At 46.3% G+C, this 22,205-nt stretch overlaps 1 protein-coding gene across 1 annotated transcript in view; it reads right to left on the bottom strand.

Moving 5' to 3' along the window:
* The window catches only part of MRPL20 (mitochondrial ribosomal protein L20), a 37,786-nt gene that overhangs the window by 12,582 nt on the left and 2,999 nt on the right, over positions 1–22,205 (bottom strand). Inside the window, exon 2 of the mRNA XM_086921454.1 lies at positions 534–644. Within this exon, the coding sequence (XP_086777580.1) occupies positions 534–644 (111 nt within the window). The remainder of the gene's footprint in view (positions 1–533; positions 645–22,205) is intronic.

Below are 22,205 nucleotides of genomic sequence, written 5' to 3' on the forward strand. Positions count from 1 at the left end.
ATTCACAAAAGCACAAGTACGTGAAGTAGTACTTCTGTTTTAAGTACACTTAAATGCATTTGTGAATCATCACAAAAACGTACAACTCCCTAACAGTAAAAGCGCAAAAAGGCACAACCCTTTCCATTTGTAAATTTTTTTTACAATTATTCCCTGAATATTCACATTTTAGAGCCAATTCAAAAAGGCATGCAAAAAGTATGTAAAGGAGCACTACTTTACAAAATGTAAAACCTTGATTTCAACAAGACAGATTACAGAAGTATTTTCCTAGTACGAAGAGGATAGTTTCTGTTGAATGTTGCTCTTAATCAAATAATATGCATAACAAACCACTGACCCTACCCTTCCCTGAAAATAAACAGCGATGGTGGTCTTCCTGATCCTTTAGCCACAAACAATCATCATGTGTAGCAATTTAGCTCTCCCCTCTGTGTTGCCTCCCTACAATTAAATCTCATTGTGGCCACTGAACCAAGAAATTTCTGTTCCCTTCTTAATCATAAACATGGCACAGATGCTTATAAATTTACCGCTCTCATCCGTCGTCCCTTAGCTTTACGGGCCTGGGTTGATTTCACAAAAGCTCTTCGAACCGCTCGCACAGCCAGACTGTAGCACCGATTCCTCCTCCCACGAAAATGCTAAATTGGAATATACGTGAGGAAACGCATTAGTATCAAAGTCACAATCAAATATGTACTTGCTTGAAAGCACTTAATAGGAATAATACACATCTTCATACGAGAAACAAGCATTAGAAATGCAATAGATCTTGCATTTGTTTGAGTTAGAGCTAGTGGTGTCGTAATGGCAACATCTATAACGCTTGTGTTATGGAGGTATGTGGTTTGAATGGAATTATGTGGGTTGGATTGGAATTGTTAGTTGAGTCATTATGTGGTATTAAGTGGTTTTTAATACGACTCAAAGGAAATAAACTAATCAGTTGTATGGAATCCTTTTTTTAAATTGTAAATTAACAAACAAGCCAAGACATTATTTAAAAGCAGCGACAGGTGGGAGACAGACATGGCGTGAATATGGAAAGGGGTGCAAACTGTTGCAGCAGGGTGCTAGAAGTCCTTTTGAGTAACCTAAGTCAAATGTTCACATATGTTAATGGATGCGGCAACTGGAACCTGTGTCTCCAGATGTAATGTCTGCAGTCATGCCTTTTTTTTTTTTTTAAATGGAAAAGCACATGAGTAATCTTGTTTTTAAAACTAATGTTTTATTTTAAAATTAAAGTTTTCATTTACAAGGCAGCATGTTACTTAACATCAATCAGTTGTTTGTGTGGGAGTGTGCAAGTGAACGATAGCACTTGTCTGCTTATACCTCATAAGCATTTATGTGCATATAAATAGTGTATGTATATTTAAAGTTTGTATCAGGTTTTAAAGTGTTGAAAGATAGCTTTATTTTTCGCAGTTTATTTGCACATATTTCCTTTTTAACCAAATACGCCGCTTTGATGAGCAAAAGAGAAATCTTTCTAGTAATTGCATTTCAATCCCGCAGTCCGTTAGAATTGAAACATAGCGAAAAGGGAGGTTAACTTTTTTTCGTTGAATTAAAAAATAAAGGTTTCAAGCTACAAGGCAGTGTGTCGTTCGGCCGAAATGATAACAGTTAAAGTGCGGTGTCTGTAAAGCGGGTGCTTTAGAGCAAAACTAAATATAACCTTGGATGTGAAAGCAGCCACTATGTCCAAAACTGAACCCCGGGGAAACACATTCAGTTTCACAAGCAACAAAGTAACATGGCCATTTTTTTTCATTGTTATTGCCTACCAATAATTAATATAAAATTAACCAAAACTGCTTATCATGTGGAATACTTTCAAAGCTATTTCTCGGCAAGCTTTCTTTGTGACCTCTAAAGAAGATTGACGTCACCTTTTTAAAAGTTTCCATGGGATGCATTTTAAATCTATAGTCCTTTTGAACTTTAAATTCTCACTATAGGGAGATTAAAACATATGGGCCACATCTTTAATTTCCTTTAGTCTTTACAGAAACTATAGTAGTTTTAATGAATTTCGCAGAGTTTCCTTCTTTGTCTGAAAACGGCACCATATTGCTGTCACATATGGCCTAGGTAAGTAGAGGATCTGCCTGCATTCTTTTGAAATGAGCCATCTCTCAACAGCACAAGTGCTAACCAGCTCCTACCGTCAATTGTACTATAATGTACCTCAGAATCGTTGAGGGGGAATGAAATACAGGTAATAGTGTTCTTTACGCCGCATAACTGTGCCAAAACAGCACCCAATCCTATAGCACTGGCATCCACAATTACTGAACTTTTATCTGTACCATAAAAATGTTGTACCAAAGGGTTAAACCTAATCAGGTCCTTTATAGCATGAAAAAACGTCATTGTGTTCTTTTTTGATAAATACATTTTATTGATTTTAACAATAAAGAGCAAATCAGCCAATGCATGGACATCACAGTTAAATATACATTGAGTTCATCTTTATACCCCCCCAATCACGATCCCTTTAAAACCCTGGTAAAAATTAGGAGTCCAGTCAATCGGTACCTTCCACAGCCCCCAACCACTTTCCCCACACTCTACGGTATTTCTTGGCACGCCCCTTCGCAGTATACATGGTTTTCTCTTGGGTCGCACACCAGTCCACCCCTTTTCGCCACTTCTCCAGGGCGGGAGGATTAGGTCTTATCCAGGCCGCCGCAATGTCCCACTTGGCCACCATCATAGCTGTGTTGTAAAACAACTTGTCAGCCCTGGACCCATCCAGCCCATCAGTGATTCCCAACAGGTGTGACGTGAATCGTGGGGGCCCTCCCAGCCCAGCACCTCGGTTAGTTCCACCTCGATGGAACCTCAGAATTGCCCCAAGCGGGGGCATGACCAAACCATGTGGAGGAAATCGGCTGGAGCATGCTGGCATCGCGCGCAGCACGCATCGGGGCGCAACCCTGCTAGGTGTAAGCGCACGGGGCTGAGGTACGCTGCATGTAGGTAGTAGAGCTGTATCAGCTTGAGTTTGGCAGAGACAGTATCTATTCTAGGGGCCATAAGGCCATCGAGCCAGTCCGCATAGTCAAGAGGGCCCACTCATTCCACCGATTGACCCCTCAGTTTGTCTAGTGATGTGGAGGTGTTATTGACTAGAGTGTGGTAGATTCAGGAACCCCCCCCCCCCCCATTCCCAAGTCGCCCATCAGCATCTGAGCTTCAGGGGGGCTGTATTCGGGGAGCCTCGTGTCACCTGTAATGTGTGTGAGGAAAGCGTTTCTCAACTGTAGATATTTATAGTGTTGAGAGGAATGTAGGGAGTAGGTGGTTTGGAGCATCTGGAAGGATAACATCTGGCCTTTTTCCCCCAGACACCCCCTAATTGGGAGATACCAATAAGATCCCAAGATTTAAAACTCCTCAGCCCACTGACTTCTCGAAGCCAGGTTCGCTGCCAAAGGGGGGTGCACTGGGTCAACTTCCCCAACCACCCCGTGTGGCGGAGCGAGGAGCACAGAGCGCGTCACCACAGGAAGTCTGGAGGGAATGGGTTCTCCATATAGCATGGCTTGGACGTCCATTATCCCCATTTCGCTCAGCTCAAGCCTGTATGCCGGGTCCGAACAGCCCCCGTTAAACCAATCATGTATCACTAGTAGACGTACCGCTAGAAAATACAGATGTAGGTGTGTCATTCCCATTCCCCTGCCATAAGAGGGAATCTGAGAGACGGTCTGAGCCACCGGGGCCCTTCCACCACTCCAGAGGAACTTTGTGATAAGGCTGTCCAACTCCTTGAACCAAACCCTAGAGTATCAGAAGGGCGTGTTCTGGAGAACGTAGAGGAACCTAGGGAGGATCATCATTTTGAATAAAGCAACCCTCCCCAGAGGGTTTAGAGGCAGCACCCACCATTTAAGGAGATCCTCTTTAGCCCTCTTAACCAAGGGGACCACGTTGAGGGACCAGCCCAGTTCGGGGAGTAGGGTGATCCAGATCCCCAGGTACTTAAAGGACAGCCTCCGGAGGGGTATGGTGGATTGCCACTCGAAGCACTCCCTAGAGATATGCAGAGGGACCAGCACAGACTTTCCGGGGTTAAGCCGCAGCCCTATGGCCCACTTGAAGTTGTGCAAGATTCGGAGACACTGTGGCCTGGAGGAGGCAGAGTCGGAGAGGAACACCAGCACATCGTCCGCGTATAGCACGATCTTGTGTCCGTATGTGGCCATTCCCACCTACAAGCACGTTCCTCATCCCGCATCAGGGACGCCAGGGGTTCCATCGCCAGGGCGAATAGCAAGGGAGAAAGAGGACAACCCTGCCTATTGCCCCTGGCGATGGGAAAGGCCTCCAACAGCACTCCATTAACTAGGACTCGCGCTCTCGGGTGAGCGTAGAATACACGAACGAGAGAACAAAAGTGGGGTCCAAATCCCATCTTGACCAGTACCCACAACAGATACTCCCAATCCACAGAATCAAAGGCTTTTTCAAAGTCTATGGACATGAGGGCCAAGGAAGGGGTTATCAGAGGTCGGTGTGCCAGGGCCGACTGCAGTCTTCGGAGACAATGGCGGGTCCCCTGCTGCAGCATGAATCCGCATTGGTCCAGGTGCACCAATAAGGTCAAGGAAGATTTCAGTCGATGGAGCCAGAATGGTGGCGTAGAGTTTAATTTCGGTATTAATCAGGGATATGGGGCGGTACTCAGCTCAGGAGCGGGAGGGAGGTTGGGATATCGGGATAACCACAATGGTGGCGATGTCCGTCTCTGGTGGAAATTATCCCCAGACTACCGCTTCTTAAATAGGTTTGCTAAGTGATGGACCAAGGTGCCGCTATAGGCCGCGTAATATTCCTGTGGCAGGCCATCCAGGCCCGGGGTCTTACCCGATGGAGTCAGGCTGATCGCTTCCTTAATCTCTTTTAGGGAGATGGGGATTTCCAAATCTTTCTGGGCAGCCTGATCCAACGTCGGGAGGCGCACTCCGCCCCTGTCAAGTAGAGCAGTGATGGTCAGCCTGGGGGTCCGTGCCGTGTATAATTGCCTATAATACGCAGCAAGGTATTTGCCATTGCCGTAGGAGCACGGTGCACCACCCCAGCTGTGTCGACCACCTTCGGAATTATGCGGTTCGCTTTGGGGTACGTGCCCAACCTGTGCAGTCCCCCCAGCCATATACTCTGGCCACTGAGGACAGCCAAAGGAGCTTGGCCGCATCAAGGATAATTGCCTGATTTCGCCCAGAAAAAAAGGCCAGTTGCCGAGCACGGGGGGGGCATCCTCCGATATAGAGAGAAGCTGTTCCAAGCGAAGCGCCTGCGCTTCCTTGGCAGTGATTTCCTGCAGCTGCGCTTGTCTCTGGATTTTAAGTTGGCGTTTAGCAAAGCCCCTAACGGTCGCCTTCCCCGCCTTCCACAGGGTACCTGGGGATGACACTGACCCGTCTTTATTGTCAAAGTATCAGATGAGTTCCTTTCCAACCTCTTTCTTGAAGTCATTATCCTGGAGGAACCAGGCATTCATTCTCCATGTTTGCCGGGCCGCGGGGGGGGGGGGGGGGGGCCCAAACTAAGAAGGGACGGGGAGTGGTTGGAGATGCCCCTAGGGAGGACACAGACCCCATTATCTGAGAACAGTCAAGTGCGGGGGCATCTATGCAGGCATGGGTGTGGTGGGCCATAGATGTGTGCGTGAATTGGACAGTGCCCGGGTGCCAAGTGCGCCACGCATCACAAAGCCCCAGGGACTCGAACCATCGTCGTAACTGCTTTGCATTTGTTACGCGGGTCGCCGAAGGGGGCCCGGACGTATCAAGGGTTGGGGCTAAGACTGAGTTAAAGTCGCCCACAATGATCATATTACCTGTAGGCATGTCGTATAGCAGGGAGGCTGTGCGTGTCAGAGTGGTCGCAAGCAAGGAGGGCGGGGCGTATTATGACAGGAGAGTGAGGGATGTACCGGATAATGATCCACATACTGCCACAAACGAGCCGTGGGGATCATGCACCACCTGGGAAAGAACAAAGGGCAGGGAACGCCTCAGGAGTACTGCCACCCCGATGTGAGCCCCTGGAGAAGCCAGAGTGCCAAACCCTGTCGTAGCCATACCGAGCCAGGAAAGGGCAACAATTACCCAACAAGTGCGTTTCCTGGAACAGGAGGATGTCTATGTGGAGAAGCTGCGCATGCCTTTAAACCTCTGTACGCTTGTGGCAGTCCAGCAGACCGTTGACATTCCTCAACAAGACGTGGAGTGATCCCACGGGGAAGGTATTATCTGTCATGGTGAAGTGCACCTAGTCTGTGGTTTTGCGTGTGCATACGTGCCAAGGATATTGCATGTGGGTACAGACCACTGGAACTCACCCGTCCCACCCATCGATGCTTTGTGTTAATCCATGCTTGCTGAAACAAATAACAATACATACTAGAACAACATAACAGACGAAACCGTCCGGAACTCACCCCTCACCCCCACCCTATACTTCAAGAACAGAAGCATCTGTCGTCCCCCCAATCAACAATAACACCCAGGTTATTGGGCGAACAACCAAACTAAAACGCCTGGGAATAGTGGAGGACCCCATCTCTTGCGCGGATGCTTAATGACAAAGATCAACGGGAAGCTAGAAACAATCAGGAACTGCCTGCCGTCGCCGGCCGCGGAGCTAGGCCCGGCGGGCAGAGGACGGCTCAAGCAGGGTCCCCTCAGCAGCATCGGGCTACGGGAGAGGTCTGTGTCCGGAAGGTCAATCACAGAGGGCCGGGTCGTAGCAACTCCGTCGTCCTGCCGGCCTGATGATCCAGAGCGCCTCCCAGGCAATGTGCCTTCCTCAACCTGCGTGGACTGTTGTGTGTGACCTGGCGGGGAGTCGGAGCGGGCCCGCCTCCGATCACGGCGCCTATGGGAGCGGTTGCGGGGAGGCTGGAGAGCAGACCGGTGTAGCCCATCCCTCACCCCCCCTCCTCCATGACTCGGCCGTCGACCCGCAGAGGACGCTCTTCCGTAGCCCAGGTCCACGCCTCTGTCAGATTGTCGAAGAACAGAGTCTTGATTCCAAAAATCACCCTCAGGCGAGCCAGGAAGAGGAGCTGATACTGGATGTTAAGTGCCCTAAGCTTTTGCTTAACCTCACTAAAGGAGCGCTTCTGGCCCTGAATCTCGCAGGTGTAATCCGGGAAGATCATAATGACGCAGCTTTCATGTAGGAGCCGTTTTTGCTTATGGGCTTCAGCTAGGATGATGTCACGGTCTTTGAAGTTAAGGGTCCGCATTATAATCCGGCAAGGAGGAGCACCCGGCAGTGGCTTGGGGGCCAGGGACCGATGGGCCCACTCAGTCGCAAACCACAGGGAAAGGGTTTCCTCTGGGACCCAGGATCTCAACCATCGTTTTAGGAAATCCACTGCATGACCCTGCTCCGCCCCCTCAGGAAAGCCCACCAGGCGGAGGTTGTTGCGCCTGGACCTATTTTCCGAGTCCTCCGTCCGGCGGTGCAGCTCCCGAGTATGCGCCACCTGAGCCTTCAGGTGCTGCACGTCGTCCTCCACCGAGGAGATCCTAGATTCAGTCTCCTTAATCCGGGCATTTGCATTACGGAGGTCCTGCCTAATGAGCGTCATGTCCACCCCGACTCTGCAATTTTGCCTTCAACCGAGGTCCGGGATGTGTGGATAGCCGAGAGGATCGTTGCCAGTTCGGCGGACGGAGGCTTCCTGTCCTGCCACCCCCCCAGCAGCCCCCCCTTTGGGGTGGTGAAGCAGTCCATTTTAGTCTGGGTGGCCAGAACGTTTGCGGCCCTGTCTGTTCTGCCCATGATCCGACCCCAGGGAGGACCGGGTCCCAGTGGTCCTCAGGCCGGGCCCCTCTCCGGACCCTCTTAACGTGCGCTCGACAAGTGGAGGGTCCAAGGATGTTGTGCCAGATGATCCTTGGTGTGCACCTTTGCGCAGCATCCGGTTCAGCCCGGTCAATTCACCTCGGCCTCAGATTGTGGGTAGGGCGCCAGGAGTGCGAGAGGGAAGAGGAGATGGGACAATCAAAGGAAGCCGCAGCGACTAGGGCCCCCCCCCCCCCAACAACCGCCTGACCGGCCAAATCCTCCACCCCAACCCCGGCACCTCAGTGCCCCAATCGTTACCTCCACTTCCGGGCACCGGAGCTTGTCGTAGAGGTAGACCTCCCACCATCCGCCGGCAGGATACCGCAGTGGCCACTCCTGCTCTAGGTCCAACAGGGCGAACAGGGATCAAGCCGTCATAGTCGCCTGTCTACCACGGGTGCAGTACCTCCAAGGACGAGGCACGGGCCCTGGCTCCACAGTCCCATTTGCTGGTCAAGGAGATCCGGCCGAGGGTGTGCCTGGGTAAGGATGGAGTTAGGTGGTAGTGGGGGAAGAGAGGAGTTCGAGAGCTGAATAGGAGTCATACAAGACGATTTGTTAATTAGGTTAGGTAATTTGGACTCCAATATGGTTGGCAAATGGCCCTGGGGGGAGATTTGGGAGTGCAAGCAGGACCCGCGAAGGTGAGTTCGAAGACGGGGGTATGGTCGTGGGGGTGGTATTAGAGCCAGGATTATATATGTCTGTGGCCAGGATTATATAAGTCTGTGCTCACTGTTCTAGAGGAGTAGTGCCAATGTCATCTGGTTCTGTGCTTCAAGGGTGAGCAACGGTCCACGCAGAAGGTGTTGCATCTAAGGTATTGTAGGAGGGGGTTATGGTGCGGGAGCAGGGGCTGGTCAATATTTCTAGATTGCTATTTGAAGAGTGTAGAAGGATGATCCCATTGTTATATAGGGATATGGTAGCCTCTGCTCTACAGAAGGGCGAGGGAGCTACTGATAGTCTAAGACCTAGTGGTGTTTTCCTGGAATTGGTGATCCAGAGAATGGAGTATAAGGCTTTCCTCCATTGCGCTCCTCTTTTTGTGTAGAACATGAGGTCTCTAATTATAGTTCCTTCATTAGAGCATTAATGTGGGGCGGAGAGAAGAGTTTCTATGTGAGATTTGAGGAGTCTGTGTTTTAGGCTTTTAGATGCATTTTTAGTTAGATTAGGAGGGTACTTAATTATGTAGGCATTAAGTCCTGTAGGCTTTATCTAGTTTGTTGTCCACTACTCTAGGGGAATTGGGGCCCATGTTGAGCGAGCAGCTAACGATCAATGGGAGAACTAGGTTAATCAGGCTAGGCGTCAGAGTGGTGAGAAAAAAAAGGGCAGTCTGTACCTTGTATAGAAGAACAAGTCAACAGACCTTTGTTTCTCTAGAAGCAATGCCTGGGTCACGAGCTTAGGTAGCGGCCCTCATACCCGAGACAAAGAGAGGGGATGCTAAAATGGCCAAAAGGCAACAGCACAAGGATCTGAGCCACAAAATAATACAAGGCCCCAACAACTCAAATCGCCCATGCAGGGGACTCCAGATAGCCACTAATGCTATCTGCCAAAATTCACCATTAAAGCAAGATCTCCCAACTGGGAGTCTCAATGCTCTGAGGGAGAGGGTGCCCCAATACCTGCAGACCTCGGTGTGAGCAAGTGAAAGGAAGGCTGCTGGGCCCCCTACCCTTGACGGCTTGAAGCTGGCCTCAAAATAAAGGGGTCGGAGAAAGCAGGCAAATGAAATGGAGGGAGCCACAACTCCTGTGGTCTACCGCTCAGTGCTGTCACACAGAGTGGGGAGAAAGAGGCTTGTGTGAGTGTCTCGGGGAGGGGGTGGTCAACGGTCAAAACAGTTGGCTGCCACCGGTTCAGCGCTGCTGGGCACTCCAAAACAGCTGCTGGGCACTCCAAAACAGGCCAGATCATGGCACGATGGGTAGACGGGTGATGCAAATCGACCCAAACAAAGGTGAATAATGGGTGCCTGCACCAACAAGGTGGAACAGCTCGCTGTGCCCTCTGAAATCCTCTGCACAGTCTCAGCCGCTGAGCAACCTCGTCCCCAAATCCACAATCAAAGCCAGCCACTGGCCCTTCTAAAAACAGTGATGGGAAAGGGCAGAGCACGCCCAGTGGTGATTATCTTCAGCAATTGCCCTGGTGGCCGTGGGAAGAGCTAGAAACTGATCTGAAGACAGCCACTTGGTCCACGCGGTATCATCGTCAGGGAAGGAGAATTGTTCGCCAAATACAAACCATGGATGGTGGGGGCAAATTAAGTAAAGTCCTTTGTAGAATGTTCTGTGAGCGGTTGTATGAAAGCAGGTTGAATGGCTAGGTTAAGATAGGGATATCTATTGATTATTGATCCTAAATCAAGGAGCTCTACGAGGTCCATATCGGTGGCCATCTTGCCCGGGTAGAGGATGGGATGACCATCTACTACAATGTTCTTGTTCAAAGACTGCAAGTCAGCACACAAATGAAACTTCCTAGACTTGATCTGAGCTAAGACTACACCTTAAACCAACTACTCTGAATTAAACCAATTCAGAGTAGTCTGTAGATTGAATTATACAATTATTTACACGTCATCCAACAACTGCTTCAGTACTTCTCCAACACTGGGTGGTACAGGCTTGAATTTATGTTTAACAGAAAAGGCACCAGAGTTTCGCTTAATGTTGCATGTTGGACTCCTTTGACGCTGTAGTATGGGTGTAGTATAATTTAATAGGGCATATTTCTCTGATGCTTAGAATTTACGTATTTTAGAATTTACTTGTGTCATGTTTGTGGGTAATTCTAGATTGTTGCAACTGTTTAGTCTCACTGACTGTGCTGCCGTTGTGGCAAGCGGTCCTGGGCCCTTTACTGGAATAAAACCAGCAATTGCAATTATCAAAGCAGCTTTCAGGAATGGTTCTTTTGTTTAGACAATGCTACATTTATATGGCGATAAGCGATTGGTGAATTAAGGAGCTTTTGGGACCCACTGACAACTAACATATGTCAAGAGACCATACTTTTATGGATGAGAGATGGATGTTAGGATATTGGATTTACTTGCTCATGTGAGTGGGTTGGATTTCTTTGCACATGTGAGTTTTTTAGGGTGATGAAATACCTGCATTCCTTAGTGTTTACATATGGATCATGTGAGGGGATCGGTATTTACTTAAGCTGTTCCACAGTCTGCTCTGTATTTCAAAACATGCACTACCAACTGGTCTTCTGCTGTGGAGCATGACTGTTTGCGAGCACGACTGTCCTGTGAGCGAGATCCGGCTGATGCTAATCAGTCTCTGCGCGTTGGCGCGTCTTGATTTCCTGTGCTTCTAATTCCTTTAGAAAACCATGTTTACCATTTTTTCCTGCAGCTATTTTGATTCGTTGGGCTGCTCCTCATTGGGATGTTAGAACAACACGTTGTTCTTTCCTTGCAATTCCTGATCATCAGGGGATAGCCTGTTTCCGTGACGGGCACCTGATACACATTCAGAGTTGTACCGTGTTGCTTCGACCCTACATTATGAATTCCACTGATTCAATTCTACTTCTCGCTTATTTCCATGACGGGCACACATACTTCATTCTGTGACAGGCACATATTTCTAAGTGGATTCTACACAAGACTCAGTTTCTTTGCTATTTGAAGGTACTTTGGTTTTCTCCGGTGAATTACAAGTGTTTCTTGTTGGGCTTATTTGCTATGGCTATGCCCAATAATGCTGTACAACATTTTTAAAGAATCCAGGTAAACCGTCAATGGCATGGCATAAATAGTATAGGATCTTTAAAAAATATTTGGTGGCAATAGACGGATCTAAATAAATTACAGAGGTCTTCAATCTGTGGGGCGCGACCCCCAGGGGGGTCGTGGAGTCCTTTGAAGGGGGTCGCAGATTCTGTCCCTGGCTTGGGCTGATGAGGGTGCTCATGGCGAAGCCTAATTCACACCGAGGTGTGAAAAACATCGAAGCCTCATTAACAAGTAAAAGACTTGTAAAGTACTCGGGTGTGGCTGTGTGTGTCCCTGAAGCCGTTTCGAGCTGGGGGAAGTCGGGGAGGGGGGCTGGGGGAGCAGGCTGTAGTGTAGCCTGCCCTTTGAGGTCAATGGATAATGCGCGCCTGGAGCTGTGGGTCCTGTGACACATCCCACACCTGCAGCAGGGAGGCACAGAGATGCCCTCCCATGATCGGGAAAGAAGGAAAAACACGCAGAGAGATACTGACCCACCCCCCTCCCCCATGAGAAAGGCACAGAAAAGGTGGGTGAATGAATGATGGGTGGATGGATGGATGTAAGGATGAAGGATGGATGGATGTGTGAAAAGGTGGGTGGATGAATGATGAATGGGTGGATGAAAGGGTGGGTGGATGAAAGGGTGGATGGATGAAAGGGTGGATGGATGAAAGGGTGGATGGATGAAAGGGTGGATGGATGAAAGGGTGGATGGAAGGGTAGCTGGATGAAGGATGTATGGATGGATAAAAGGTTGCATGGATGAATAATGGATGGATGGATGGATGTGTGAAAAGATGGGTGGATGAATGATGGGTGAATGGATGGATGAAAGGGTGGATGGATGAACGATGGATGTATGGATGGATAAAAGATTGCATGGATGAATGATGCATGGATGGATGTGTGAAAAGGTGGGGGGATGAATGATGGGGGATGGATGAAAGGGTGGGTGGGTGGATAGATGAAAGGGTGGATGGATGATGCATCGATGTATGGATGGGAGGATGAATGGGTGGATGGATGTATGTATGGATAAAAGGTTGCATGGATGAATGATGGATGGATGTGTGAAAAGGTGGGTGGATGAATGATGGGTGGGTGGATGGATGGAAGGGTGGATGGGTAAAGGATGGATGTATGGATGGAAGGAAGAAAGGGTGGATGGATGAAGGATGGATGTATGGATGTATGGATGAAAGGTTGGATGGGTGAAGGATAGATGGATGAAGGATAGATGTATGGATGTAAGGATGAAAGGGTGGACGGATGAAGGATGGATGGATGAAAGGGTGGATGGATGGAAGGAAGGATGAAAGGGTGGACGGATGGATGGATAAAAGGTTGCATGGATGAATGATGCATGGATGGATGTGTGAAAAGGTGGGGGATGAATGATGGATGGATGGATGAAAAGGTGAGTGGATGAAGAAGGGATGTATGGATGGATAAAAGATTGCATGGATGAATGATACATGGATGGATGTGTGAAAAGGTGGGGGGATAAATGATGGGTGGATGGATGGATGAAAGGGTGGGTGGATGGATGAAAGGGTGGATGGATGATGGATAGAAGTATGAATGGGAGGATGAAAGGGTGGATGGAAGGGTGGATGGATGTATGGATGGATAAAAGGTTGCATGGAGGAATGATGGATGGATGTGTAAAAATCTGGGTGGATGAATGATGGGTGGATGGATGAAGGGTGGATGGATGAAGGGTGGATGGATGAATGGAAGGATGAAAGGGTGGATGGTGAAGGATGGATGTAAGGATGAAAGGGTGGATGGGTGAAGAATAGATGGATGAAGGATAGATGTATGGATGTAAGGATGAAAGGGTGGACCGATGGATGGATGTATGGATGGATAAAAGGTTGCATGGATGAATGATGCATGGATGGATGTGTGAAAAGGTGGGAGGATGAATGATGGGTGGGTGGATGGATGAAAGGGTGGACCGATGGATGGATGGACTTATGGATGAAAGGGTGGATGAATTAGGGATGCATGTATGGATGGGAGGATGAAAGGGTGGATTGATGTATGGATGGATAAAAGGTTGCATGGATGGATGGATGGATGTGTGAAAAAGTGGGTGGATGAATGATGGGTGGATGGATGCAAGGGTGGATGGGTAAAGGATGGATGTATGGATGGAAAGATGAAAGGGTGGATGGATGAAGGATGGATGGATGGATGGAAGGATGAAAGGATGGATGAATGTGTGAAAGTGTGGGTGGATGATAAAAGGAAAGCTTTGTTTTTCAATGGTCTGGGGGAAACAGGACAACAAGGTTTTGATAATGTACCTGTTGTAGCTGCGGGTGATGATACTTGGGATGTTTATGAGGAAGCCTTAGCTTGTATGCGCAAACAGTATGTGGATGAGCAGTCTGTCATGTTAGAGAGAGTTATTATTTTTTAACGTAAACCGATGCCGGAGGTATCTATTGAAGATTATTTAGGGTGTTAGCAACTAAATGTGAATGTAGCACCAATTTAGATGCATCTTTACGTGATCAACTTGTATTTAACAATAAAATTCAATAACTCATATTAACTTGTGAAAAACAGTCTTTAAATGAAGTAATGGCTATTGTGCCCAGTAAAGAACATTCTGTGATTTCTTCTTGAATTTTCACTTAGGATTGCAAGAGTAAATCTTTAGGTTTACATCTTTTTATTGATTCAACAGCTGGTTGCCAGTGTACATTACATAGAGTAATCAAGCAGGAGCTACGCAGAGCCCAGGTAGCTGATATACCAAGGTATCAACAAGTAAAGTAAAAGTGTGAATGAAAGCCTCCACCCTCCCTACCCCCGTTTACTGTAAATTAAAGATCACTTGCGGAGCAAGTGTGTCCTATTGTTGTTGGTTAGCTGGCTGGGTGGTAGTGGTGTCAGGTGCGGTCAACCGTAGTAAGCGCAGGTACCTGGGGGCACGTGACTTCCCGAAACTATTGGACTAGTATGTTCAAGAATGATTGCCACAATTCTCCAAAGGTAAAGCCTTTCCCCGCTAGTGTAAGAGAAATCTTCTCCATCCCTATTATAAGCCATAAGTGTTGAAGCCAGCCTGTGTGTGTAGGAATGCGAGGTGTTTTCCAATGCAGCAGGATGTTTTGAATGGCCGTCCCCAAGGCTATCACAATTTGGCTTCCTCTTTTCAACTTGAGGGGGTAGATTAGTTTGGCACCCCTAAAAGGATACAGGCAGGGAATCTTGGCAGTTCAGTATCCAGATGTTGGTCAATTTCCGCCAGGATTTGGGTCCAGTAAAGGTGTAAATGCTCACAATCCAAAAGCAGATGGACTAGCGTGCCAGGTTTCCCACAACCCCTCCAGCAGTCCTGGCTTTGTGTGGGACCTACCTTGTGAATCCACTCCGGGGTATAGTACCAGTAGGTGACTATTTTGGTTAATGTTTCAATTAGGTCCGTATTGCTGGCTGTATGCCGTGCTCTATAGTATGCCCCCTCCCACTCCTTGCTACAGAGTGCTTGACCTAGGTCTTTCTCCCAGCGCGTGAGTCTAGCGTTGTACGTGTAGGTGTAGCGTGTAAGGAGCATCTTGTACAGGTCGGAAATTAGTTTTTTGTCAGATGTTCCTTTGAGGAGCCAACGATCATAAGGGGTAAGGTGTCTCTGCGCCTGCGATTTGTTGTCGGGTGTGATGCCCAGTGTCGGAGTTGCAGATAGCACAACCGTTCTGATTCTGGGATTCCATATTTAGTTCTAACTCGTGGAAAGGAGTTCACCCCTCGTTCATCATAGAGATGGCCCAAGGCGTGACACTCTGCAGCGCGCCAATGGGAGAAGGTGGTCTTGCCCATTCCCGGACCAAATTCTGGGTTGTCAAAGAGCGGGGTGAAAGGAGAGGGAAAGGTAGTGAGCCCACATCTTGTGTTGACCTGGTCCCAAACCGTTAACCTCATAGATGCTATTAAACATTCCTCCCCAGTGCTGCGCTGTCCATTGGAACTAGTGCTGAATGGACGTCCAATGGTCGTGCGCAGCACTGGGGAGGTAGTGCTGCCGTCGGCCAATGCACCGAGGCAGCACTTAAGGGGTTAATATAAATCGTGTGACAAGGGAAGCGCATAGGTTAGGTGGTCTGTGTGGTTTCTTCTGAAATGGGATTTTTCTGAGCGACATGCCAGCCACCGCCTGAAAGAGCAAATGTTTCTCAGACTTAGTTCAGTTCCATTCAAGTGTCGCAGCTGCTCTGCTTTATACTAAAGGTGAATGTCCGGAATCCCCAGCCTTCCTGCGGTGGGTGGGAGAGTGCTAAGGATCTTCTTCATCCGTGGTTTACGGCCCTGCCATATGAAAAAAGAGAGTTCCGACTGTACCCGGTTTAGCCATCCCACTGGGGGCTGTAGAGGGAGCGTCTGAAACAAGTAGAGGATCTTGGGTAAGACGGTCATTTTAACAGCTGCTATTCTTCCTAACCACGATATAGGGTAATGCTTCCACCGCATCAGATTTGAGCAAATTTGAGTGTGTAACCTGGCGTAATTAACTTTTTCAATAGTTTGTAGAGTATGTGCCAACTGGATTCCCAAATAGGGGACCATGTCCTCTGTCTTGGGTGCCTCCGTTGGAGGCTGGCAAGTATGTGTGGTGACAGCGAGAGGTTGAGAGCCACAGACTTTCCAATGTTGACCTTGATCCCCGAGGCCCGCACAAATTAATCAAGTTCCATCAGGAAGGCCCTCCAGAGATACCTTTGGGTCCGAAAAGGTGACCAGCACATCGTCCTCATACAAGCTTATGGTGTGAACGTCGCCTCCACATCGGATTCAAGTAATTTGTGGATGGTCCCTACACCTTTAGGCCAGCGGCTCCATCTACATTGCAAAGAGCAGGGGTGACAGGGGGCACCCCTGCCGTGTGCCTCTGGCCATGAGGAACGAAGTCGAGGTGTGCCCATTTACCCTAAAGAAAGCCGTGGGAGAATGGTAGCAGTTCAGTATTAGAGTCCTCATTTTCTCGCTAAGTCCAGCGTGAGTCAACTAAGTCCAGCGTGAGTCAATACCCGCTACAAATAAGGCCTTCTCCACATCAACGGTGAGGAGCATGAAATCTCCTGGGATCCGTAACGCCTTCTCGATTAGGTGCAAGACCCTCAGTGTTGTCACTCATCTGCCTGTACGGAAAGAATCCCGCCTGATCAGGGTCAATCATTCCTGGCATGTGAATAGCTAATCGACGCGCCAAGATCCCTGGGTATAATTTTAGATCTATATTCAGGAGGGATATGGAGCGGTATGCCCCGCAGCTGGTTTTGTTCTTTTGAGGCTTAGGATTTACTTCTATGGCTGCCTTGAGCATAGATTCGGAATTGCCCTAGGGGAGGCGAAGGAATTAAAAAACCTGGTCAGAAGTGGTGCGAGCGTAGAGCAAAATTGTTTGTAAAAGGCCACGGTGTAACCGTCGGGTCCAGGAGGTTCGGCTAATTGGAGTCTTGATAAAGCCACTATGACTTTGTTTATTAAAATGTCCCCCTCTAGTTGCTCTGAGTGGGTCGAAGCCAGTGTATGGAGTTGCACTTCCGCGAGGTACGCATGCATCCCTTCTGCTTCCTCCAGCTTTTGCCCTGCTTGTAGCTGGGTATAGAAGTCTCAAAATGCTACAGCTATGGCTGCGTCCTCTGACCAGGCTCCTGTGCGGTCTCCGATCACCTGCATTCCAGGCGCCTGTCGGGCCTCGCAAGAGTAAATCTTTAGAAGGTAGGAGTGGAATGCAGGTAGCAGAGGTGGAAGATACTAATGTTAATGCTAGCTTACAAAAGAACAAAAGTAAGAAAACCACATATAAGAAGATGACTGGAGCATGCTATATATGGGATTCTAAATATCATATGGTTAATAGTAGTACAAGTCCTGCACAAGGAAAGAGGTCCAACAATTTCAAAAAAATTGGGAATTTTTACACTAAGCAAATCTACTAAAGCTAAGTACAGAGTGTATCAGCTCAGTGAAGAAGAGTCAGCAGGTGAAGGGTTAAATGAGTTATTAAATGTGGAGCTCAATACACGGAATGGTTCTCGCAAAATTGATAAAAGGTCCTATTTGTGTGGTTCCGATTGGTGCCGTTAATTTGGGTGTCATGGCTGACTCTGGTTCACCTATTACCATTCTTGCAGATATCAGATTTGATATATTTTGGTCTAATACCTTATTGAGACCAATGGATGCCAACCAAAAGCATTCAGGGAGTATGATATCATTATAAATAGGTGATTTTACTGAGGTGGTTAAGTTTAAAGGTAGAGAGATTTATACCAAGATATATGTCGCACTGAATGGATGCAATATTTTGGGATGACAAGATCAAGCTAACATGGGTATTATTCTTACACCAGGACATTCAGAGCGAGTTGTACTAGGAGATTTACCCATTTTGTTATTGGAACATATTGTATTGTAATAGCTTTTATATAGCGCTTACTAACCCTGACAAAGCACTTTTTCGGTGAGTAGCTAGCTACTCCGGAACCCATAAAGGATTAATGTTGAATTAGTATAGTGAAAAATGAAAGTAATTTCAGTGGTGGATAGGTAAGTTAATTATTTGGATGCGAAAGGATAGAAGAGGGAAAGTGGTTTGCATTTATATAGCGCTTGCTACCCCTGATGGGGTGTTGAAGCGCTTTTTAGGCAAGTAGCATGCTACTCTGGAACCCATAAAGGATTAGTATTGAATTAGTATAGTGAAATATGAAATTAATTTGAGTGGTGGATATGTTCGGAGGTTATTTGGATTGGGAAGGGTTGCGGAGGGATAGAAGAGGGAAAAGGTTTGCATTTATATAGTGCTTGCTACCCCCTGATGAGATGTTGACGCATGTTTTCAGCGGGTAGCAGGCTAAACTGGAACCCATAAAGGATTAGTGGTGAATTACTACAGGGAAATATAAAATTTGAGAAGTGGACATGTTAGTCTGTTTTGGTTGAAAAGGATAGTGGAGGGATAGAAGAATTAATGATTTAGACTTTTTTTGTTTGTTTTGGAGGGAATAGCAGTAGGAGGAGGCTTGGGATAAGTAAAACAGGATGTGGAGGGGAAGAGTCAGAGGGAAGAGTTTACAAAGGCTTATTTTGGGGGATCTGTATAGTAAAAGAGGTGTCAGATGATGCAAGGAGGGTTAGAGTAGGGGAGAGTCTAGAAAGGGTTATTTTGGGGATCACAGTAGTGGTATGGGATAAATGAGAGAGTGGATATATTGATAGAGGTATAAGGTGAGAAATATGGAGCTGCATTGGAAAGAGTAGTAAAAAGAAGTTTGAGATGTGTCAGAAAGTTGAAGTAGAATATATATTGAGAAAGGAATATATAGGGTGAGAAATAGGGAAGTGGATTTGATCTGCTGAATTAGAAGAAAGTAATAAAAAGATCCATTCGTACATGGAAAGTATATAGATGCATAAAGGAGGTAAGTATATGTAGATTAAAGATATTGATAGAGGTACAGGATGAGAAATAAGGTAGTGCATTGAATATTTGAATATGCTTTTTTAGGAGAAAAGTAATAAATATATTGAACCAAGTACAAGGAAGGTATATAGATTCATAAAGGAAGTAAGTATATGTAGATTAAAGATACATTAGATAACCTCTGGTTTTCAAGTGCTGTTGTACTTAAAACAAAAAAATAATTTTAAACAACATAATTATTCTACATGTTTATACAAAGCAAAACACAAAGATAGGTACATATCTACATTACAAATACATGTGCATAAAGGTGATCATGGTAGCGTATTGCATGGTCAGTTTTCCATGTTTGCTTCTGTGTTCAGTGACAAAGTTGGAACTGTTAAAGGTTCAGCACACCATCAAATTGAAAAATAATGTCACTCTAGTTGCTCAAAAGAAAAAGTCAGACCAGTCCCCATTCCAGCTAGGGAAGATCTTAAAAAAATATTGGAGGAAATGTGTTCCCAAAGTATTATTACACCAGTAGAGTCATCTGAATGGGTTTCCACTGCCGTAATAACACGCAAACGATCAGGTGACATATGTTTATGTGCGAGTTTGAGAGCTCTCAGTCGCAATAATCTAGTTGATTGCCATCCTCTTCCTACGATTCATGATATGCTAGCCAGCCTTGGAGGAAGTAATTACTTCACTACCATTGATTTACATTCAGTATACCACCAGATCCTGCTCTCTTAAGAATCTCAACCTATGAAGACGTTTGCAACGCCGTTTGGAATCTATACATACATATGTATGCTGTTCAGCCTGTCGTCGGCGGCCAGTGTTTTTTAAAGGTTGATGGATCAGATGTTTGGTGGGGAGGATGGTACCAAACTTTCAGGATGATATTCTTATTCACTCAGAGTTTGGAGCACACTAACTTTTGTAAGACAACGAGATGGATAAACTGGGGAAACATGGTTCGACTGTCAACTAGGGCAAGTGCAAATTGGTCAATGAGGAAGTGAATTATTTTGGGCATCGTATTTCACATGGAGGGATAAAACCTAAATTGTTATTCATGACAGCTATCAATGATGCTCCTATACCTACAGAGAAGGATTCCTCCAGAGCATCCTTGGTCTTATGGAGTACTATGCTAGGTTTGTTCTAAGGTATATGAATGAGGATAAGTTATTTTAACTGTGTGACGTTACAGAAGACTTCAGCATTAGTGAAAATGAGTGGTGTGAGTGTTGTATCAAGAATGAATGATTGAATAATGTGACGACGTTTTTGACTGAAGGGTGGCCATGTGATAGAAGTTTGTCTTTATAGATTAGGTCTTTGTTCAGGTAGCATCCAAATTATCTCTAGTTAATGGCATTCTAGTAAGACAAGACATGTTTATACCACCTGAAAGTTTGCAGGGAAAGATTATTACACTCGCTCAAGAAGGGCATCTTGGCATTACAGCTTCTATCAGAAAGATTAAACAGAGCTATTGATGACCTGGTATCGATGGTCAGGTTAAACAACTTCTTGTGAAGTGTGCTGAATGTTTGTGTTCCATCAATCATTGGAAGACCACCACTGCACCTTTGTGTCCGATTGAATTGCCTAAGGGTGCTTGGGAGAAAATAGGTTTGGATTTTGCTGGTCCATTCAATGTTTTGGGCAGTGATAAGAAATCTCATTTTGGCCATTGACTACTTTTCAAATTGGTGATATTTTGCTTTTGTCAAGGTTGCTCACACCAGTAGTGTGACCTCATTTTTGGAACGTTTATTTCTCATTGAAGGCATGACCAGGGAGATAGTTACTGACAATGGAATGCCCTTTGTTGCGGAAGAGATGGCTAGATTTCTTAGAAAGTGGGGCATCAAGTATACTCAAGTGCTAATATATAGTCCTTCCTCCATTGGACTTGTTGAGAGGGTAACTTACTTGTAGAATGAAGGGGTGCAACAGCAGTTGCTAAAAAACATAATGTAGCATATTTGCACCACAAAGTCTGGAGTTACATAACCACTCCGCATAGTGCAACAGGTGTTTCTCCATATGCGCTTTTGAGGAGGAGATACCCTATTTCCACTTTAAATTTTCACTTTAAATCCTGTGTGGTTACTATATAGTGTGGGACAAGCCCGATAGTTTGGATTTAAAGGTGGTTACTGAACATGTGGAAGAAAAGCAAGCTGCCTGCAAAAGAAATTATGATCAGCGTAAGCATGTGAAAGTGATGAGGCTGGTGTCTGGTGATTGGGTGTTAAACAAAAAAACGGTAAAGGTAATGAAAGGACACTCAATTTCCTGAAGAACCTGTTAAAAGTACTTAAAAGGTGTCCAAAATGGCTTTGTTGTTGCAAGACAAGGGGTGACAAAATGCTCGTCAAGTTGAGCAAAGAACAGACAGCCATTATAAATCCCAGTTTCAGACAAGACGTGTATGGAAGAAGAATGATGCTGATGATTGGTTTGGACCAATTCTTTTAATGACAGTATTTGCGCTGTTCCTGGCACAGTTTCTCTAAATTCTTGTGGTGGCAGAGGGGATAATGACTGTCACTCCCAGATCTGTTATGCAGAGTACTGGTGGTTGTGATGCTCCGAGTGTAAGTGGTAGTAATGTGCATAGTAGTAGTAGGATTAGAACAGCTCCCATCAGTTTTAGAGATTTTGTACCTTATTGATGTTTTCATTTTCTGTAAATAAAAGGGGGATGGTGAAGTGTAATTTAATATGCCGTGTTTCTTTAATGAATCTACTTGTGTCCTGTTTGTGGGGAATTCTAGAATTGTTGCAACTCTTTAGTCTCACTGACTGTGCTCCTGTTGTGGCAAGCGGTCGTGGGTCCTTTAATGGAATAAAACTTGCAACTGAAATATCACAACAGCTTCCAGAATATATTCTTTTATTTGGACAATGCTACACATACCCAACATTAGACTTGAAAATGTAAGAATATTTGTCCAAAATCGATTTATTTTATTTCCCAGTGCTATCACATTCTATTTCAATAGTCAAAATAAGCATGTCACCCAAAACAATGGGATTATCAGTGCCAGGTTTCAAAATTATACTCACTCTACCAAGATCACGCCAGCCTACTGCATCACAAATTGTGAGAGCTACATACATTTTTGTGAA

Source organism: Lissotriton vulgaris, chromosome 5, assembly GCF_964263255.1.
Source record: "Lissotriton vulgaris chromosome 5, aLisVul1.2, whole genome shotgun sequence".
In the NCBI taxonomy this organism is placed as follows: domain Eukaryota; kingdom Metazoa; phylum Chordata; class Amphibia; order Caudata; family Salamandridae; genus Lissotriton; species Lissotriton vulgaris.